Genomic DNA, 19,444 nt, shown 5'->3' with positions numbered 1-19,444 from the left:
AAAGGGACAAAAACGAAATATGACATAGTCCATATATTTTGTAAAAATTTTGAGTGGCTTCCATTTTTTTCAAAAATTTGCCCCATCGCAAAATGTTGTGTCCCCTCAGGCCCTCGATTGCTCACCGGCCTATAGGCGCAGAGAAATGTTTTAGCCCCGTTTTAGCCCACATACCGGTACTGTGGATAAAATGGGCATCTATTGTTCGACCCCACGATCAAGGGGACATTTATGTGGGATACATGACAGTAGAAAAAAAAAAGAATTTCCGAAACAAACTGTCATGGTGGGTTATTTGTTATTTTTTTTCCTGACAAAGAGTGAATTAAAGGAATCGACCGAAAAATATCTACACAGACTAAATAAAATTAAAGTGGTCTGTGTCTTCAGACTAGCTAAAAAAAGTAGGCGTGCTTTATCTCCGTTGGTCATGTGATCTGTAAACAATGAAATGGATGGATCTTCACCGCTGTAGACAATATGTTCATAAATAAGTAGGAACAAGTACGAGTATATGCTGTAAAATCGCCGAAGGATTGACACGGTTCTCACTTTCGTGCTTCCATCCAAGACACGAAAACGCTATGGTAAGGATATTTCAAGGAAATATATCCATGGATATGTTGTAAATTGTTTGTAATGGCCATGACCATTTTTGTCCACCGCCACCGAAGATGCCGAACTGTCCGGCCGACGACTGCCCGCTGCTCTGGCGCTTGTCTCCAGCTTACAGCGCCGCCATGCCTGCAAGTGCAATGCAGGCACAATCTGTTAGCAGCTGCTAGCTGTTAGTGTTATACAGTTATGTTAGCGCCACTCATCAAATTACAATGTAACTTTGTTCTCATTACCTTACCCCTGTGATGGAAATATTTTCACCCTTTTCATTTGTTTATAAATCATGCAGATCTAGATAATTTTCTGGAACTGGAAGGAATTGTACATCAAATATGAAAGATGGGGGCAAACATGGCATGGCAAAGCTACACACTTTGTTTAAAAACGATAAAAACAATGTCAATTTTAATTTTTGAACAAATTATCTTTCACTAATTTGTGGCAAACATTCTAAAGAACATCAACCAAGAAGAAAATATCGCAAAACTGACTTATATATACAAAAATCCCGCCGTGTTTTCCGAACACCTCTTGATTCCGCCGCCCGATGTAGAACTAAGCCTAAGGGATCCTAAAGCTACACACTCGATTTATCATGCAAAAAAATAGTATTTCCTGTGCCTCATTTTCTAAAAAAGCTTTAGGGCCCCCTACCATACAAACTCTCTCTAAACTAGTCTAATTAAAATTTTCACCTGATTGGAATCAGACAAAGTTTAACTTTGACTGGAATTCGATCATTCCAATTCAAAACCATCAATTCATTATTCAGAAAAGTTCATTACCATGGTATGAAAAATAGAAGAAAATCTGCATCAATCCTGCCTGTAAAATGAAATAACATCAAACCCTTGCAATATGAATAGATGCTACATGTATTTCATATTGCGGGAACATTAAATGCCCCAAATATTGTCAATTACGAAGTGCTAATCACTATTCGTTGCAAATGATGCTCTGTATTGCTTTCAGTTTTAACCAGTAATTTAGTAATTGGTACCTAAATTCCGCTTTTTATGGAAAAGCACCAATGAAAGTCTTATTTCAATTTCCCCCCTTCCCCGTTGTCACAGAATTGCAGCACATAATGAACATAACACATGTAATTTTCAGACTCGGCGATTTATTTTGAAGAGCAATATTTTGCTGGCGATAATCGACTAACATCGAATCAGATATCAACCAGCACCGATACTAATAAAATTTTGCAGCTATATACCGTACTACAAGGACTTGTGAAATACTAATAAAATATGAACAAAGAACAGAGTATAATAATGAGAATCCATCCAGATATGAGTTGAAATATGTTTTTTTTTTTTTTTTTTTACAGCAGATGGTGTGATTCACATACATGTAACTATTGGATGATCTACATTGGTGACATCTTTAATTATTGAGTACCGCATCAAAAAGTATACTTGAGGATGAAGCCGCCAGAGTTTATCCATGGGATGATTGGTATCCTTTCTCTATGTTTCTGCCATGTCTGCCATGCCTTTTCTCCCATAGTCATCCACAGACAAGAACTATGGAAGTCAGAGATGGAGGCAGAGGTGCACCTGTACAGAACCCCAATCCTCCTCAAACTCCCAACAGGTGACTTACTAGCCTTCTCTGCACCCCGCAAAACTACCGGTTCCGACAAATCTGCGAAATTCATTGCCATCCGACGATCGAAAGACGGTGGATTGCAGTGGGACTCTACTAGGATAATCGAAGATGACTATGATGTCGAGGATGGGCTTAACCTTGGTTCTGCAATGGTGGACAAGGTAACCAACGATACGTTTGTATTCTTTGGATACTGCCTTCACACCCCAGGACCATGTACATCACCCTACAGAGAGAAGGGTGTCTATTTTAAGGTTAGTCATGACTGGGGATACACATGGACCCAAGCGATCAACGTCAAAGAGACAAATCCAGCATTGGCAGGGCTAACATGGGCTCCAGGTCCAGGCTTCGGAATCCAGAAGGAACTCGAACCGAACAAAGGGAGGTTGATCGGATGCGGGCATCGTGTGGATGTTCCATTCAGACAGATGCAGTGTATATACAGTGATGGTAAGTATTGCCAAGTCTGTGTGTTTTAATTATTTTTCAAAGTGTAACCATGTCATGATCATCGTGCAACCAAGAATCTTAACCCAATTTAGCAGTTTTCTTGCCATTTTTCCCTGCCAAGCGAACACAAAGTTACCTTCATAAATATTTATATTTTTCACATTCCACGTCTACTTGTGAAACCTGCCCCTGATTTTTTCCAAAGTAAATAAAACTTTAAAACAAAATATAAAAAAACTGGAATTTACACTCAAGAAAAAACATATTTCATTAATATGCAATCAACAGACCCCTTTTATGCACAACTTGAAAGATTCGTACAAAAATTCTTTTAAAAAAGTGATGTAACTGTGTGTGTACTTTTATGAGAGATGAGTGATATTCTTGAGTTTCCAAGAAAATACTGCAGAAATCTATAAATTTTGGAAAACATAACTCTTTTAAACTAAAGAGCCTCCTGACATAATGTAAAGTGTCACACTTCCCTGTCCCTGTCAGCTATGGCCCTGATTTATTTTGCAAAACATGAATATATGGAAGTAGATTCATATGAAATCTCATCTCTCCTTTCCACATTCAGATCATGGGAAGACGTGGCAAATGAACTCTCCTCTCTATGGCTTACCGTATAGTCAGAAGCAAGCTGTAGGTGACTTCACCCCTGGTGAAACACAGGTAAATACACAAAGATTTTTTTAATTTCAAAGCACTTTATAATCCATGATAGCACCATGGGTATTAATATAATGGGGCATTAAATTGATACTGGGGGCATCGTGGTCTAGTGGTTATGACTCTCATCTTTCAGTCTAAAGGGTGTGGGTTTGATTCCCAGCCATGGCATGTTTTCCTTCAGCAAGAAATTTACCCACATTGTGCTGCACTCAACCCAGGTGAGGTGAATGGGTGCCTTGTAGGAAGAAATTCCTTGAATGTCAGAGTGCCTGTAGGCAGTATGGCAATAGCCGGGGTAATATTATTTTAATGCGCAGTTGAGTATTTACAAGTACATGTGCATATAGATATTGCGCAATATAAATGTACTATTATCATTATTATGCTTCCTACAAGTGTATTTAATACAGTTAAACTTCCATAATTTGTTCTTCCTTGGGATGAATAATCACCCAGTCAAAGTCGAAATAATTTTATTACACCATAATATGCAAAGCGTTTTGTATGCATCTTCTATGGTCCCAAAAGATTTTACTTCGACAAAGCTACCTTGTATATATATGTGGCTGGTGTCAGGATGATTCTAGGATGTGGGTCAAGATTAGATTTGGGATTAAGATTGGGGATAATTGAAGAAATTCTTGCATGATTCAGCCACTCTATTATTTTTTTTTTGATAATCCCATTGCAGAGGCAGTGGGAACATCAGGCTCGGACAAAGAAAGTGGAGGGGCACCTTTTGGCTGCCAAACAATAGGTGCCCCTGAACTTTCATTGTATGAGGCTGACCTTCTGCCGCCTCTGTCCCATTGTGCAGATCCCCTTCTGCTTCTAATCTGTACATTTTAATAGCAGGAAGAGTTTGGTGCTTATTAGAAAAAATATAGAATTTTTTTTCTCGCACCACCAAAACAATAACAAAAATGTTCCCAATAAACCTGACACTTTTTCAAAAATTAAAAACCTGCACGTGTAATTCTTGATATTTTATGAAACAGAAGTTGGATCCAGTGAACTTTAATGTTCGTGTTGACCTTATCAAGTTGCATTTTATTATTTCTAATGCTGATAGAAATATATCATGCTCTGTTATTGTCCTTGGTCACAGTCGTTGAGGATGGCCTCAACACATGGTGGATGGAGGCATTAAAACCCCCATAAGCCATAACAAATGGGGTATCAAGAATCAAAATGTTAATGAGAACATTATCAATACAAGTCAATTTGTAATTAGAAGATCTTGACATCACTGTCTTGCTCTGTTATATCACTCAGGATGTTTCATTCATATACATGTACAGTGGTGCTAAAAAGTTAGTGAACCCCACCAGAAAATGCACTCCTTCATACTGAATGTTGACAACAACACTAAAATGTTCGGCAAGCCCAGACAAACTTTATTGAATGTAATATTTTATCACCTGACTTAACAACAAAATATCGAAAAGAAGGCAAAACCTGAACACTTTTAAATATTGTAATTTTCTGGTGGGGTTCACTAATTTTTTTTTTTTGCAGCACTGTATCCCTTTCATTGTTTGATTGTCTTACCTATTTAAAATTTTTGTTAGGTTTCATGCAGTGGTTATTATATTGAGGTAAATAATTTTTCTTAATTTGCAAAGGATGTTTAAATATGTTTCCCTTATTCAACAGCATGCATGGCGATTTCTTGAGACATTTGGTCCGTCCAGGGGGGGGGGGGGGGGGAGGGTAACCCTCTCCCATAGTCTGTGATAAAAGTTCAAAGTTTGAAGAATTTTTTTCCTTTATCTTCCAGGTTATTGAACTCACAAATGGAACCATCTTTGTAAGTATTCGCAACGAGAACAAGTTCCACTGCCATTGCCGAATGCAATCGATTAGTTACGACGGTGGCTACTCTTTTCCTATCCCGAACCTCATAATACAGGAATCGTTGGTCGATCCATCCGTCTTTGGGTCACTTGCCCTACTGAATGGCACGCTCTTCCTGTCGCATCCCTACAACGCGGATTCGCGCGTTAACATGACCTTGCAGTGGAGTTTCGATTCCGGCCAGACGTGGCCCGGTGCGGTACAGCTCTACGAGGGACCAAGTGAGTATTCCAGTCTGGCTCAAATTGATCACGAGTATCTAGGATTGCTTTTTGAACGCGATGGCTATAAATACATCGACTTTTTCAAAATCCGAATCAGATGAATTGCTGGAGTTGCAAAGTAAATCCCAGTTTTGTTTATCATTTTTTTATATTCAAGTATAGATGGTTTGTTAATGACGGATAAATTGCAGCTGCATGGGTTTTATGTGTATTGTGTTGTTCAAAAAGGATACTTTAGTAATAATACTCGGAGTTCATGCTTTTATAGTGGTCAATAAAGCTGTTGCTTGAATTCTTAAATTTATTCCAACACAAATATCTGCAATACTTTCAGTACCGTACTGAAATTGCTATCAAATCAAACATCTATACCCTGTGATAAAAAAAATCAGTTATTGATTGCATATTTGATGTATGATTTATTCTTTAAATAATTCAAATCAATCATAAAAATTAGCCGTACAATAAATTTTTGTTTGTTGTGTGTGTATATGGCAAGGCTCCACACTAATTTTTTTTCCTTGGTGGCCCTAAAATAATACAAAACATTACAATTCATGAGCACTTTGGTGGCCCAACTCTCATTTTTGGTTGCCTCGGGCCACTGCTAATGTCTAGCCCTGTATATGGTGACTCTAATGGTTCTCTAGTCAGAATTGCCTTGATATTCTATGTAAATTATCAAGGGAATCCCAAATGACCTTGGACATGTGATTTTACATGTGTATCGAACCAAGATATTTTGAGTCTAAATTTAATAAATTACTGTTAATATTCTTTAAGCTTCAGTTACTGTCCAGAAAAAAACCCCTGAAGGATCTGGATTTATCCTTATTTAAAATGCAAATTTGAATAAGGACTTAGCATTTGGCTTGACTCTGTAATTTCAACTCAGAATATGTATGCTTACAGTGTAACACTATATCCAGAAAGTATATAATTATTGCATTTAACTCGAAACGTATTTCAAGTAAAACAAATGATAAAGACCATTTATATTTCATATACATATGTATTTTGTTAGTTCTGTAGGTTTTACTTAAATGCAAAGTTGACTCGAATTTGTGTCGATATTCACGACTTTGGACTTAATTATACAGTAGTTTCAGTGCAATGGAATAATTATCTTCAGGTAATGATTTGATATGTATGTTTTTTAAAAATGAATGAAAGCTTTTGTAGAAATTTGTACCATACCAAAGAAATATTTTCTTGTCATTGTTATTATTGATATCATTAATTTTTTTGTGTGTGATAATGATGTACATGTAGAAATGATTTCAAATAGCATCCTAGCGTTTGTATTTACAAATGAAAAAAAATGTGCCAAAAACTTCTTGCAGGAACTCAAATTTTACTGCTCCATGTATCTGTAGACACTGTTTATACCATACATGTAGCTCAATCACAATTTTCTTCACACATTTGATGAACAAGGATTTAATTAGAATATGCCCAAATTTTATAACATGCTATCACAATTAATGTATAAATCAACGAAGGGAAGTCAAAGAAATGTACGCTCCTGTTTCTTTAACCATTAGGTATCGTTCGTCAGCCGTTTTGATGAGGCCTTAATCAATTGATAAGATATGAGGAAGTTGATGATGATGATAGTTCATATTATACAACACCCAAGAATGTTCTGTAATCTGATTAGTCCAAATCAGATCACATGATATTCAGCGAATTGCGCTATGGCATCCAAAATGCACTATCCTACACTCTGACGTCATACCAAATGTACTATCCTGCACTCTGACGTCATACCGAATGCACTATCCTGCACTCTGACGTCAGAGTGCAGGATAGTGCGAGGTCTGCACTAAATTCTAGATCTAGAATATACAGCATTTGGGGTAACTCAGTAGCATGGGGGAGTTGTTTTAAACAAACAATGCACGCGTTCTTTTGCATAGAGGACCTAAATAATGAACTCTGTGCTCGACTCGCAAGATGGATATACCGCACTCGGTCCTGCAGACCTCGGTGCGGTATATCCACTAGCTCTTCTCGCACATCATTCATTATTTGGCCTTGCATGTACGCGCTTACGTGCATTAATTGTATACTATTTCATACTCTTTCCAAGATATTATAGTACTTACTATTCAAATATTGCAAACAACTGTACAGTGTCCATGTATTTCATAGATTCAATCAATAAAAAATCAATGATCTCACCTGTAACTGATGCGTGACGAAGAGCGTTGTCTTTCCTTTCATGGCGTCCTTGATGCAGTGTGTGAATATATGCTGTCCGACGTGGGCATCTACGGCACTCAAGGGATCATCCAGCAAGTAGATGTCTCGGTTGGAATAGAGCACTCTGGCCAGACTGATCCTCTGCTTCTGGCCCCCGCTCAGGTTGATACCCCTCTCACCAATCTGTGGATAATGATGATAAATAATAATAATAATAATGATGATAATGATAAAATAATGATAATAGTAATAATAATAATGATATATAATGATGCAACATTTAAATTTTAATGTAGTGTATTTGTACTTATCCACCTTGTTAGGTGCTCCAGAGGGTCCTATATTACCCCGACTAGTCTAGTCTAACGATTCTGGTGCCCACAGCTTTTTAAGGGATTACTTCCTGCCAGTACCCATTTATGTACATTGTACATGTAAGTGCAGCATAATGTTGTACAACGGGTGCTAGATCATTCAAGGTATTCCTTCCTACAGTATACCTATTTACTACATCTGGATGGAGAGTGGCAAATGTAGATGAATGCCTTGCCAGAGGATGAAAGTGCTGAACCACAAAAACCTGCAATGATGATGTTGAAAATTTTTTTATAAAACATGTCTTAGGAAAACATTATCTGAGTCTTATCATTGTACTTACTTCCGTCCCATCCCCATGGGTCATTATCTTAAAGTCTGGTTGAAGCGAACAGGCAAATACTGCTTTGCGATATCGTTTGCTATCGAAAGGTTGATTGAAGACGATGTTCCGTTTGACAGTAGCATTCATTATCCATGCTTGTTGGGAAGCGTATGCGATGGTCCCTGCTCTCTCGATTTTGCCATTTATCGTATACATGTGGTTGAGAATGGCAGATAGCAGCGAACTCTTGCCACTCCCGATGCTCCCGCATATCCCTATGAGTTTGCCCTGTAAAGAAAAAAAAAGGATTTTGAAGTGAAATTGTCATGCACATCAAAAGTAGGCTTTAAAACAGTAAATTGCCAATTGGTCTAGATCTGGTTCATCTGATTATAATGATTCTACCTGTAGTTCATCTACAACTAGATTGCCAATATTCATAACACTGCCATTGTTTATTTCCAATTAGATTATTAGCTACTTAGTCTCACACTAACTAGTCTATGGGATTATATTAATTGTTAATGAACCAATTTTACAAAAATGCAAAGCAAAATACTTAGATAGCATTGTGGAAATTTGACCATCTGAGCATTAGACAAAGTGTAGTGTAGACGAGGCAGGAATTAGATTGATACGAGACCAGAAAGTAGACCTTATTGATTGTAGACTTATGAGGTGTTGCAAGAAAATTTTTGTGATCAATTGCAAATAGTCTGTTGCAAATTTACAACTGATAGATCAATGTTAGCTGTAGCAAATCAGATTAAACTTCTTGTTTCAAGGAGCAAATCAGCAATCAATCACTAATTTGCAATTAACTGCAAGACATATGATTGATTTAGGGACCAAAAATTGACTTGCAATTGATCGCAAGTTTCTTGCAACACCCCATTAATGGTTTTAGTCCTTGTTATATAATATATATATATAATTTCTGAGAAGTACATGTCGAACAACTGCTGGTAGACTGCATGGGTCCATCTCCATCTTTTTTTATTAGCAATTGGTCAACTTGGGATGTAAGGCCAATCTTGCAATCTCGACCACATTTTGAAGTTGAAACTGAAACATAACCCCCAATATCAAATTCTTCGTAATAAGAAATGCTGCTGGAGTGAAATACAACCTATGCTCAACAAGGGAGTTTTCACAGCTTTTTGCCATACCTTCTGAATGGTCAAATCAATGTTCCGGAGTGCACATGGCAACGACTTGTCATCCGAAGACCAAAGCAACCGATCTCCTTGCTGGGTGTCATCTCTCTCCAAGCGTGCTGCATAATTTTCACCTCTGGATGAGTTGTGTGAGTTACCATTTGGGATATACTGTCGCTCTTTACCCGCTTCGCTTTCAGTTGCTGATTGGAGCGATTCTGGATCAACCCACGACAGTGTAGCATCTGTCATTTTGATGGCAATGTGATGATCGTCTGGTGGCTCCACCTGCTCGTCACTTTCCTTCAGCAATAGAACAGCCTGAAAGACAAATAAGACTAATATGATAGATCTATTTAAATATTTCTGCTCCCCCTTCCCCCTCCCCTACCCTTGGAGCTACCCCTATTTTCTATGTGATGGCATAAATGACTGCTTCCTCATTGTTGGGATTACAGGCATGATCACCTTTTTTTGTGACTGTTGTCATAACTGAAAAATTGTGATTGGTGGATGGTCAATTTCTTATGGAATTTTTCTCATTTCAATAATAATAATGATAATCTTTTTTTTCTTTTCATCCTATTCCCCCCCCTTTTTTTTTTATACTACTGATCAATATAAGATGCCCCCCTTAATCACTTTATTGCCATCTCTGTCTTGGGAAAAGGCAATGACCTCCAAGAATCATCCAATCAGGGAGGCACCTCATGACAAAAATAAATCTGGAGGGGGTGGGGGGGGGGGCACTCGGATTTGTGAAGGGTAGGGGTGTGCGGCCCCAAAATGATGAAACCAGACCCTATAAACTGAAGTTGCTATGATATGAGGGTCCTAAGAACTTGTCAGCCCTCTGCAGATGGGGGTAAAATGGAACTCGTATTTTACATGAAATGGGGGTCCATGAGTATTGATGCCTTGAGGGGCTTAGTAGGAACGGGGGAGAATAGATTGGTCAATGACAAAGGGTGAAGGGCTGGAAAAGGATTGATTAGACTCTGGTCTCACCTTGATACGCTGGACACCGATCTTGGATTCTACCGTAGGTTTGAGGGCGGTGGGTATCATATACAGACATACAGTTAGTCCCATATACAGACACATCAGAGTCCATGCCTGTGGGTGTAAAGTCATATAACATGGTTAAGAATAAATGTATTATATGGCTGGTTCTAAGTGTTAGGAACCAGGCCAATAATACATTGACTTCAATGGAAATAATAATGTATTCATGAGGTCATATCTAAGGCCCCCACAAACCGATTCCCTCCAAATTTATTTTGAAGGTATTTTTCATCATGCTCTACCAAACTATGGTATCAAAAACGCAGAAATAGAAAAAAAATGTGACGTCATCACTTCAATACTCTATAAGACTTTCTGAGAAGGAGACCAACTGCCTGTATCTGACCAATTGAATGAACTATTGTTTATTACACTGTGAACATTGTACCATACCTCCGCTGCTGTAATGGAGTGACCCAACAGTGTATGGCCTACAACAGTAGCCAGGGTTGCAGCCGGTGAGATGAGGAAAGTTATGGATATAGCCAACGCCTGCAGGTATCCTGAAAGCTTGAGCATGCGTCCTTCTGACTTACGAATACCTGCAAATCAGATATATATATATAATTTTTTAAAGAATAAAGTTTACAAATACAAAGAGCTGAGACTTAAGATGGGTACCGTAACAGAACCTTTCAATTGTAATATTAAGCTCTACAACAGAGTGTTGTATGGTTTCTTGATTTATTAAAGGTCAAGTCCACCACAGAAAATGTTGATTTGATTAAACAGAGAAAAATCAAACTAGCATAACGCTGAAAATTTCATCAAAATCGGATGTAAAATAAGAAAGTTATGAAATATTTAAGTTTCGCTTATTTTTCACAGAACAGTGATATGCACAACTTAGTGACATGCAAAGGAGACAGTTGATGATGTCCCTCACTATTTCTTGTTTTTTATCGTATGAATTATACAATATTTCAATTCTTACAAATTTGACAATAGGGACCAACTTGACTGAACTAGTATTAAACAATGCTAATTCCTCATGTTCAGGGAGGAATTAATCATGGTTTCACTTGACAATGAGTAGAAAATTAGAATATTTCACATTCCTTATGATAAAATACAAAAGAAATAGTGAGTGGATGACCTCATCAGTCTCCTCATTTGCATACCGACCAGGATGTGCATATAACTGTTTTGTTAAATTAAGCGAAAATACATCCGATTTTAATGAAATTTTCAGTGTTATGCTTTATAGGTTTTCTCTTTTTATTCAAATTAACTTCTTTTTTTTTTTGGGGGGGGGGGTGGACTTGTCCTTTAAGTTTCAGATTTCATACGTGTATGTATACAATTATGTCCTTGGTGATACATAAGAAACATATAAGCATATTACTTATGTATCCACATTTGTATGGTGCATTTATCTTCATGATGTGCATAAATGTGTATGAATCCATTCACATATAGTACTCAATGTTTCAAAATGTAGAATGTGTAATGGACGATGATACAGCTTGCAATGAGTATTTATCTTTAATATGTATATAGGTAATGATGGAAATATCAGCAAGTATTAATTTCTCTCATAAAAAGTAGTTTTAGGTAATAATTGGCGGAAATAGATTTAGCTTACCGACAATAAAAAGGGAGAAATTACCACATCAGATTGGGATGCAAAATGAACACCTTTATATTCAACAAGGCCTAGGCTGAACATGCCGGCTAATATTTATATAATCATATGGTAGCTTCAAACAAACCAAACACAAACATTGGCGTGATAGATCTTCTTTCTTCCATCTTCATCTATGGAAAGCGAATTACCTAAACACTGTGCTGCACCGAATTACAAGCACTACATTCTGGACTGAACAACCCTACAAATCACATGATTCGAGTATCTAAAATAGTTCAAGTATTTCACTAGAAATCTGCATAAAAAGCACATACTAGTATGTAACAACACTGCATGTATGGCCATGAACATGTTAAACAACAAACCTACACAATCAAGTAAAAAAAAAATACAATACACGTATCTGCATAACTCTAGTTAGACTAGTATACTACAAAAGGCAATAGCTAATATAAATATGCAAGTTTAAAGGCATGTAAACTGTTCATTAACGTTAAATGAACAAACAAAACCTACAACAACCAATATACAAAAGCTTCTTCGTCCATCAACTTCTTACCGTGCATGACCACAAAAAAAATTACACAAAGGCCAAACATATGCTAAAAAAAATACATCTATAAGGTATTTCTAAATTGACCAATATCTACTCACGTTTCCATAACAGCGTGCCATTACAGGTAAACACAATAGTCAACCAATGAATCCAAATCAAAAGTTATTCCTTCCAATAGTTAAAAAAAATGATGATCCATATTACTATCCTTCTTAATAAAAACAAACTATACACAGTAACTATAAACCAAAATTCAAAAAAGTAAAATTCACTCACAGGCATGTCGTGAAAAACAGTTCTCTCTTCCACTTTACCTACACTGATAAACCGTGTAAACAAGCTTAAACACATCTTAACTATGATATGCACTGTTGTGCCACCTGTATATCATAATTGTAAGGAACAATACAAAACAGGTACCTGTAACAGGGCGTATACAAGCTAAAAAACAAGTAAAACCGAATCTAAAAGGCATAAACAAAACTTATGCACATGAAAACAGCTACACCATGGAGCGAAAAGGTGCGATCGAATATACTGGAAATATCACAAATGAGGCCTACATGTACATAAACCTGTCAACAATAAAAACCAAGAGGTAAAATCTAAACTATCAGTATCAAACAAAACAATAGCATAAAATTCCATTATGTAATAAGCTTACGGCTTACATCAGTATCCCAAAATAACAATAGCACAATCATAACAAACAAAAATATCTCACTCAAGGAATATTTAATTTTTTTTTACACAACTTCACTGGTCAGTGTTAAGTCCAATAAAAACTTACATGAGTACCCTTGGCTATTGTAAAAAAAAATAACAAAATGTATGACAAAAATAACCAACATAAGTAACTGTACAGAAATTAAACGATATGTGTACAACTGGAGGCCCACTGCACCACCAACTGGTAAAAATAAAAAACAATATCAAAATGGACAAGATTAAAACATGTCTAAGATACTAACAGATCATGTGGTTATGGCATTAACATTAAACATGATAAAGAAACCAACAAAAACACTGTCATAAATATACAAAGACAAAGATTAAAAATCGACAAGAAATAAATCACCATTAATACAGTCAATAACTGCGAATGTTCGAAGAAAGAGTAACAGCGGTCAAGTGAAAACAGTAAAAATAGTCCAACAATTCTTGCGGCGTAGAATGCGACGTGACCGGCTGCTGCTAACTAAAAACACTGATGCAGGGGACAGGCTGGGGGTGTGGAGGGGCCGGGGGAGGTGGGGTAATATCCGGCGCATAGCTAGCAAAGCGACCTATGTCTGGGCCTATGTCTGGACCTATGTCTGGACAACAGGTGTTGTTCCGAAGCAGACCAAGTAGCGATGAGGGGTTACCTCGAGGATCATATAGAGCAGCGGACATGGGGACCCAAGGTCGCGAAAGTCCATAGGCGAGACGTAGTGAGGACATCAAAATTCCTGTAGTAGGGCCCATCTTGAGGGTGGTGTGATGACAATCTCGGGCAGTTCCACTGGTACATGAAGTGGAGACATCGCGAACACGTTGGACGTCGGGGGGTCGACCCATGGGAACCGAGATGTTGGTACTCATAAGAACTGTACCCAGGCTGGGGATCACATCAGAGGCGGTATCCCTCACAGGCTGGTAGGTGGAGTCATCATGGTATCGGTCTAGAGGACATTGGAATTCCTCATCCTGGACAGTGGTGGCTATGGCATCAACCACAAAAGAGCTGGAGTGAACAACACCATGCTGGTAAATATGGACATCTGGGGGGTGTCCTTGGGGGACCAGGGCATCCTCAAGCTGAAGAGAATGTGGTGGATCCTGACGTAGATCAGGGATGGTACTTTGCTCAAAGCAGTCCATGGTGAACTTCCGATCAGCACCTGGATCAATGGCTCGAGTTGGGTTATCTGGAGATAACTGAATGCGAGACGATGGCTCGAGCATATACAGGCGCAGTTGATGTGTTGTCATGTCAATGGAGGTACTGCTCGCTTGGCTGATAGCGAGATCGAGAACGGCTATTCTATCATTCGAACATGCGAACCGAACGGAGGTATTGTTAGTTTGGCCGATAGCGAGATCGAGAACGGCTAGCCCATCATTCAAATGTGCGAATCGAAAACGAGCGCTTGCATGTGAATGGCGCATGCACTGTTTGGGCGTGTGATGAGTAAACAGTGTATCAGAGCGCAAGAGCCTATCAGCCCTGTCAATGCAAGTAGAAGTTGGCACAATCTGGAAACCAGGAGTACTGCCCAGGATAACTGACAAGTCTTTGCATGTTTCATCTCTCTCTGATGAACCAACATAGCGAACATTGCTATCAACATCAACACAGAAATCCAACTGATCTTTACTCGCACCAAGTGTGCAAGTGCCTGATAATTCATATCAAGTGAAGGGGGATCACATCCCAGTCCAACAGTGAGTTCATGACCTTGGAAACAATCAGGCTCCGATGAACGATCATCATCGGTAGGAATTCCCGGATTACACACATCATTGTGAGACCCATGATCATCACTAGCTACATGCATTGCCGACAACTCAGCAGCGCAACCATCAAGATTAACAGACTGTGTTACAAGGTCGGTTAAATCTAAATCTCCGGACGATATAGCTCTAGACCCATCTAACTCAACGCTAAACCTCGAAGAATCGCTAGTGTGAACAGGCCTACTCCAATCACCTGTCACTCCAATGTTACAACCATAATGAAACACGTCATGACTACTTCTTCCATCTTCTCGCAAAGCAATGTCATCAACTTCACGAACTTCACGACTGGAGATACCACCTTCGTCTGCATGTACAAAGCTAAACTCCTTGGCATTGTCTTTACGTTTATTTTCATCACTTCCTTCATCAGATCTCAAATCATTATCATTGACATTGTCTTCATGTTTATTTTCATCACTTCCTACATCACAACTCAACTCATTATCATTGTCTTCGTGTTTATTTTCATCACATCCTTCAACGAATCTCAACTCATTATCATTGACATTGTCTTCAAGTTTATTTTCATCACATCTGAACACATTGACTTCATGTTCATTTTGATCACTTCTAATTCTATCATTACATCTGAACTCATTATCATTGACATTGTCTTCGTGTTTATTTTCATCACTTCCTTCATCACATCTCAACTCACTAACATTATTTTTCTCACGTCCAGCATCATGTCTCAATTCATTGTCATTCAACTCATCTTCACAACCATCAAGACTCTGAGTTTGACTGACATGATATTGATAATTGTCATTGGTTAGTATTTGTCTGTCGAAACCAAAATGTATGCAAACAAGACCCCATATGTCTGCAAGTGAAGTAGACTTATTTACAATAGAACCTCTGGCGATAATCGGGCAAGAAGCTGAAATTTGCCCCAGCATGAGTTCCAAAACCACAACTTTCTGAGCGGCTGTCTTGCCGCCAGCAACGTCAAAGGAATCGTCAACAAAACCCCGTACGGTATTTGCCTTCGACTTCCTTTGCCATGAAATACTCTCCGATAGAAAAGGCCAAAAATCAGTATATGAACACAAATCCATCATTAAACTACGCTTCCACTCTAGGAAGGATTCGGGAGTCTCGTACCGACTCAACCTGCGCAACTGTGCGGGCGCTTCCGCTGACTGCGTCATCGTATCGTACTATACGTGAGGCTATCAAAGCGTTACCTGTGTGTCGCTAACGCTGATGGAGCGATGAATCAGCCAGTTCAAATTGCAAAAATCACTACAGCTATAAAATAGTCCTAAACTGTCGATGCGTGACCCAGTTTTGGCCTAAAAATTCCTATGTGGCAGGGAACGAACCTAGCGCTGACACCACGACAATAAAAAGGGAGAAATTACCACATCAGATTGGGATGCAAAATGAACACCTTTATATTCAACAAGGCCTAGGCTGAACATGCCGGCTAATATTTATATAATCATATGATAGCTTCAAACAAACCAAACACAAACATTGGCGTACTACACCATCAATTGAAAGGTTTTGGTTTTGATCCCACCGCTGCCACCAAAATAGCCATGATCACTTGGATTGCATCTTCATGGTACATTTTTATTCAAATTTATGACAGCCCAAAGGGCGGTGCTATTACACTTCATATAATGACATATCTCCAATTATATCCATTAAATTTTTTGAAATCTTTCACTTTCAACAGCAACTTATATGTTACATAGTAATGCATTTTCACTTTGCATTTCATTGACATTCAATGTTTATCTCAAGTGAATGAATAATTTCAGGGAGATGGTATTATTATAAACTGTTGGAAGAATAATCTTCACCTGAAATTGTTCTGGAAAAGGGCACTTCCCAGGCGTACATTTTGATGAGCTTAACGCAGCTTAGAAGCTCATTCATCAGGCGAACTCTCTTGTCCGTAGCAACGACACCCACCTGTCTGTAGTGGGCTGTGAGTTTGGCTATCCCAATCTGTATAGAAGGAGACAGATAATTTTTGTATAAAAAATAATAATAATCAGAAAAAAAAATTACATAAGCCCTGGGGCGATTTAACTCCCGAAATGTTCAAAAGAGACCTGGAAACTAAAATAAAAAAACCCCGGCACATTCATTGCAATGTGAAAGCTTCTCCATTGTTGCCGATTTAGGCAGTAAGTTGTGAAAAGTAGCCTCCGAAAATAAATATGTATATATATATTTTTGCCTGATAATAATGTATAAAATGTATAATATTCATAGAGCGCTTATTACACATTGTTTCTAAACGTTTAATAGATAAATAAACACAAATATGCATGTAAGTTAAAGAGATTCATCTATTATGAAAGACTGGAATTTGGAATGAGAGTGTAGGCAAGGAGAAGCAACCAAGACACATCTAGCTGTTCATGCTCATTCCTCTGAATAGAGAATATAGATAGATTTAGAGAAAGAGAGAGAGGGGTAGGGGAAGAGACGGAGGAGACTGGAAGATGGAGAGATAAATGAGATAAAGCTGGAGGTAGAGTCTTATCAATGGATAGAGAGAGAGATGAAAATAAAATGGGAGTTGGACAGTAGGATTGACAGACTTGCAACAATATGAAGTACATGGGAGAGAATAGAAAGTGGATAGGCAAAAATGAGATTGAAAAGACAGAAAGGATAAGTTGGTGAATAAAGGGTTTAAAAGTTAATAAATCTCGCTTGTCGACATGGGGGATTTTATTTCCCAATATTAATCATCATAGGTATGAATCTCAGGATAAACAACATTAGGCCAAAACCAAGAGCCGCATCCCTTACATGCTCCTTAGCAATATTTTTTTTTATTCTTGCCCCAACACTTCGACTTCACAGTCCACAGTGAAGCGGGCAAAAGTAAAAAGAAATTCGGAATTGCAGAATGATGAAAATTAAATCATCGTTTGAATGTGAACGCTAATCCACTTTTAGATATTAACTTCTGTACACTTACAATATCAAGGAAATTTCGTAAATCACTTTCTGGAATGGTTTTAAAAAAAAACCAAAACAAACCAATTGGGGAACGTTTCATGCACATTTGTTGTATGACAATTATCAAAACTGACGACTTTCCTTGATTTTCATTGGCTGAGCAGTGTTACAAGCTAACCGTCGGAAAAAACAACATATTTTGTCGGATGGACCGAAAGTCCTTCCATGAAAATGGTCCCCAGATAGACCCATAGGCCCGTATTCTGAACTCGATTTTAAATTAAACCCTGGTTTAAAGTTGTGGTTTAACTATGGAGAGCCAATTGGGGCACATATTGCTAACAGTACACATTCAATTTATTAACTCACAGGACACCCGAATTGTCTTGGAATGATAGCAAGTAGTTTTCTTCCTTGAAAGCAAAAGGAAACAAAAATAATAGTAGACCTAAATATAAAAAATATAGATCTACAAATAGTACAAAATAACAGAATTTTTTAACTTTTGGCTCCCCATAATTTTAGAACAGAGTTAGACCGCGGTCTATGTTAAACCTGACTTCAGAAAACGGGTCATAGACCTCAACAATGAGCCAATTCATCATTAATCATTTACCTGCAGAACGTAGAAGGCAACTATGGAGGCTATTCCAATCAGTGCACTTGCTCCCACCATAACGAGACAGGCGATGAAGAGTATAAGAGTTAACAGAGGAATTGTCACGAACATGGCAGACGTGTGACAGGCTTCGAAGATGCGCGTGCAGTCATTCACAGCGATGTTTACAATCTATATAAATAATGTAAACATAGAGAATGCGCTATAGTCTGTTATGAATCACATGGTCAAATTTGACAGAGAACATATTGGCGACGCTTTTTGGTATACATCAAATTTATAAGGATTCTTCTGAATATCGGTACCGCATATTTTGTTACAGATAAAAACACATCATTATAGTTTAAAAAAAACCAAGTAAACAAAACCTATTGATTATTAGGGCATGTTTACTGCTTTTTATGTACCAAGAAAAAAATGTATACACTCATATACTCGTATGCAATTTGTCTATGGGCATAATCCATTTCTTAACACAAGTACCCAAGTGGACATAAACTTGTGAGGTGTCCTAGGCTATCCAGTTCATTAATCTTACTGATCTTTAAAACTGTATACGTTTGGGTGAGATATACAATTTCTCTAGCTGCAATGCATCAAATGTTACTGATGTATTATGTACATGCACGCACACCCACACCTCTCTCTCTCACACACACACACCCACGCATCCTAATATCCTTATATACATCCATAGATACACACACACGCACAACTACCACTGTATTTTGATGGCTTGGTAA

At 38.0% G+C, this 19,444-nt stretch overlaps 2 protein-coding genes across 3 annotated transcripts in view; one reads left to right on the top strand and one right to left on the bottom strand.

Annotated features, from left to right (window-relative positions):
- Positions 1 to 417: 417 nt before the first annotated feature.
- LOC129279355 (sialidase-1-like) lies at positions 418 to 7,631 on the top strand. Of its 2 annotated transcripts, none has more exons than XM_054915446.2 (4): positions 418 to 587; positions 1,952 to 2,685; positions 3,266 to 3,360; positions 5,141 to 7,631. In XM_054915446.2, the coding sequence occupies exons 2-4, from the start codon at positions 2,046 to 2,048 to the stop codon at positions 5,540 to 5,542; spliced, it is 1,137 nt and encodes a 378-aa protein (XP_054771421.2). In that variant the 5' UTR covers positions 418 to 587; positions 1,952 to 2,045; the 3' UTR covers positions 5,543 to 7,631. The 2 variants fall into 2 exon arrangements, with proteins under 2 accessions (XP_054771421.2, XP_054771422.2); XM_054915447.2 differs by having other exon boundaries at positions 458 to 587; positions 1,955 to 2,685.
- The window catches only part of LOC129278745 (ATP-binding cassette sub-family C member 5-like), a 25,592-nt gene continuing 13,749 nt past the window's right edge, over positions 7,602 to 19,444 (bottom strand). Inside the window, exons 7-13 of the mRNA XM_064111023.1 lie at positions 18,699 to 18,872; positions 16,966 to 17,113; positions 10,902 to 11,050; positions 10,452 to 10,559; positions 9,456 to 9,764; positions 8,305 to 8,574; positions 7,602 to 7,829 (exon numbers count right to left, since the gene is read on the bottom strand). Of these exons, the coding sequence (XP_063967093.1) occupies positions 7,602 to 7,829; positions 8,305 to 8,574; positions 9,456 to 9,764; positions 10,452 to 10,559; positions 10,902 to 11,050; positions 16,966 to 17,113; positions 18,699 to 18,872 (1,386 nt within the window). The remainder of the gene's footprint in view (positions 7,830 to 8,304; positions 8,575 to 9,455; positions 9,765 to 10,451; positions 10,560 to 10,901; positions 11,051 to 16,965; positions 17,114 to 18,698; positions 18,873 to 19,444) is intronic.

Source organism: Lytechinus pictus, chromosome 16 (assembly GCF_037042905.1).
Source record: "Lytechinus pictus isolate F3 Inbred chromosome 16, Lp3.0, whole genome shotgun sequence".
Lineage (NCBI taxonomy): Eukaryota > Metazoa > Echinodermata > Echinoidea > Temnopleuroida > Toxopneustidae > Lytechinus > Lytechinus pictus.
The sequence above is the reverse complement of the archived record's forward strand: the minus strand, read 5'-3'. Positions and strand labels throughout refer to the sequence as shown.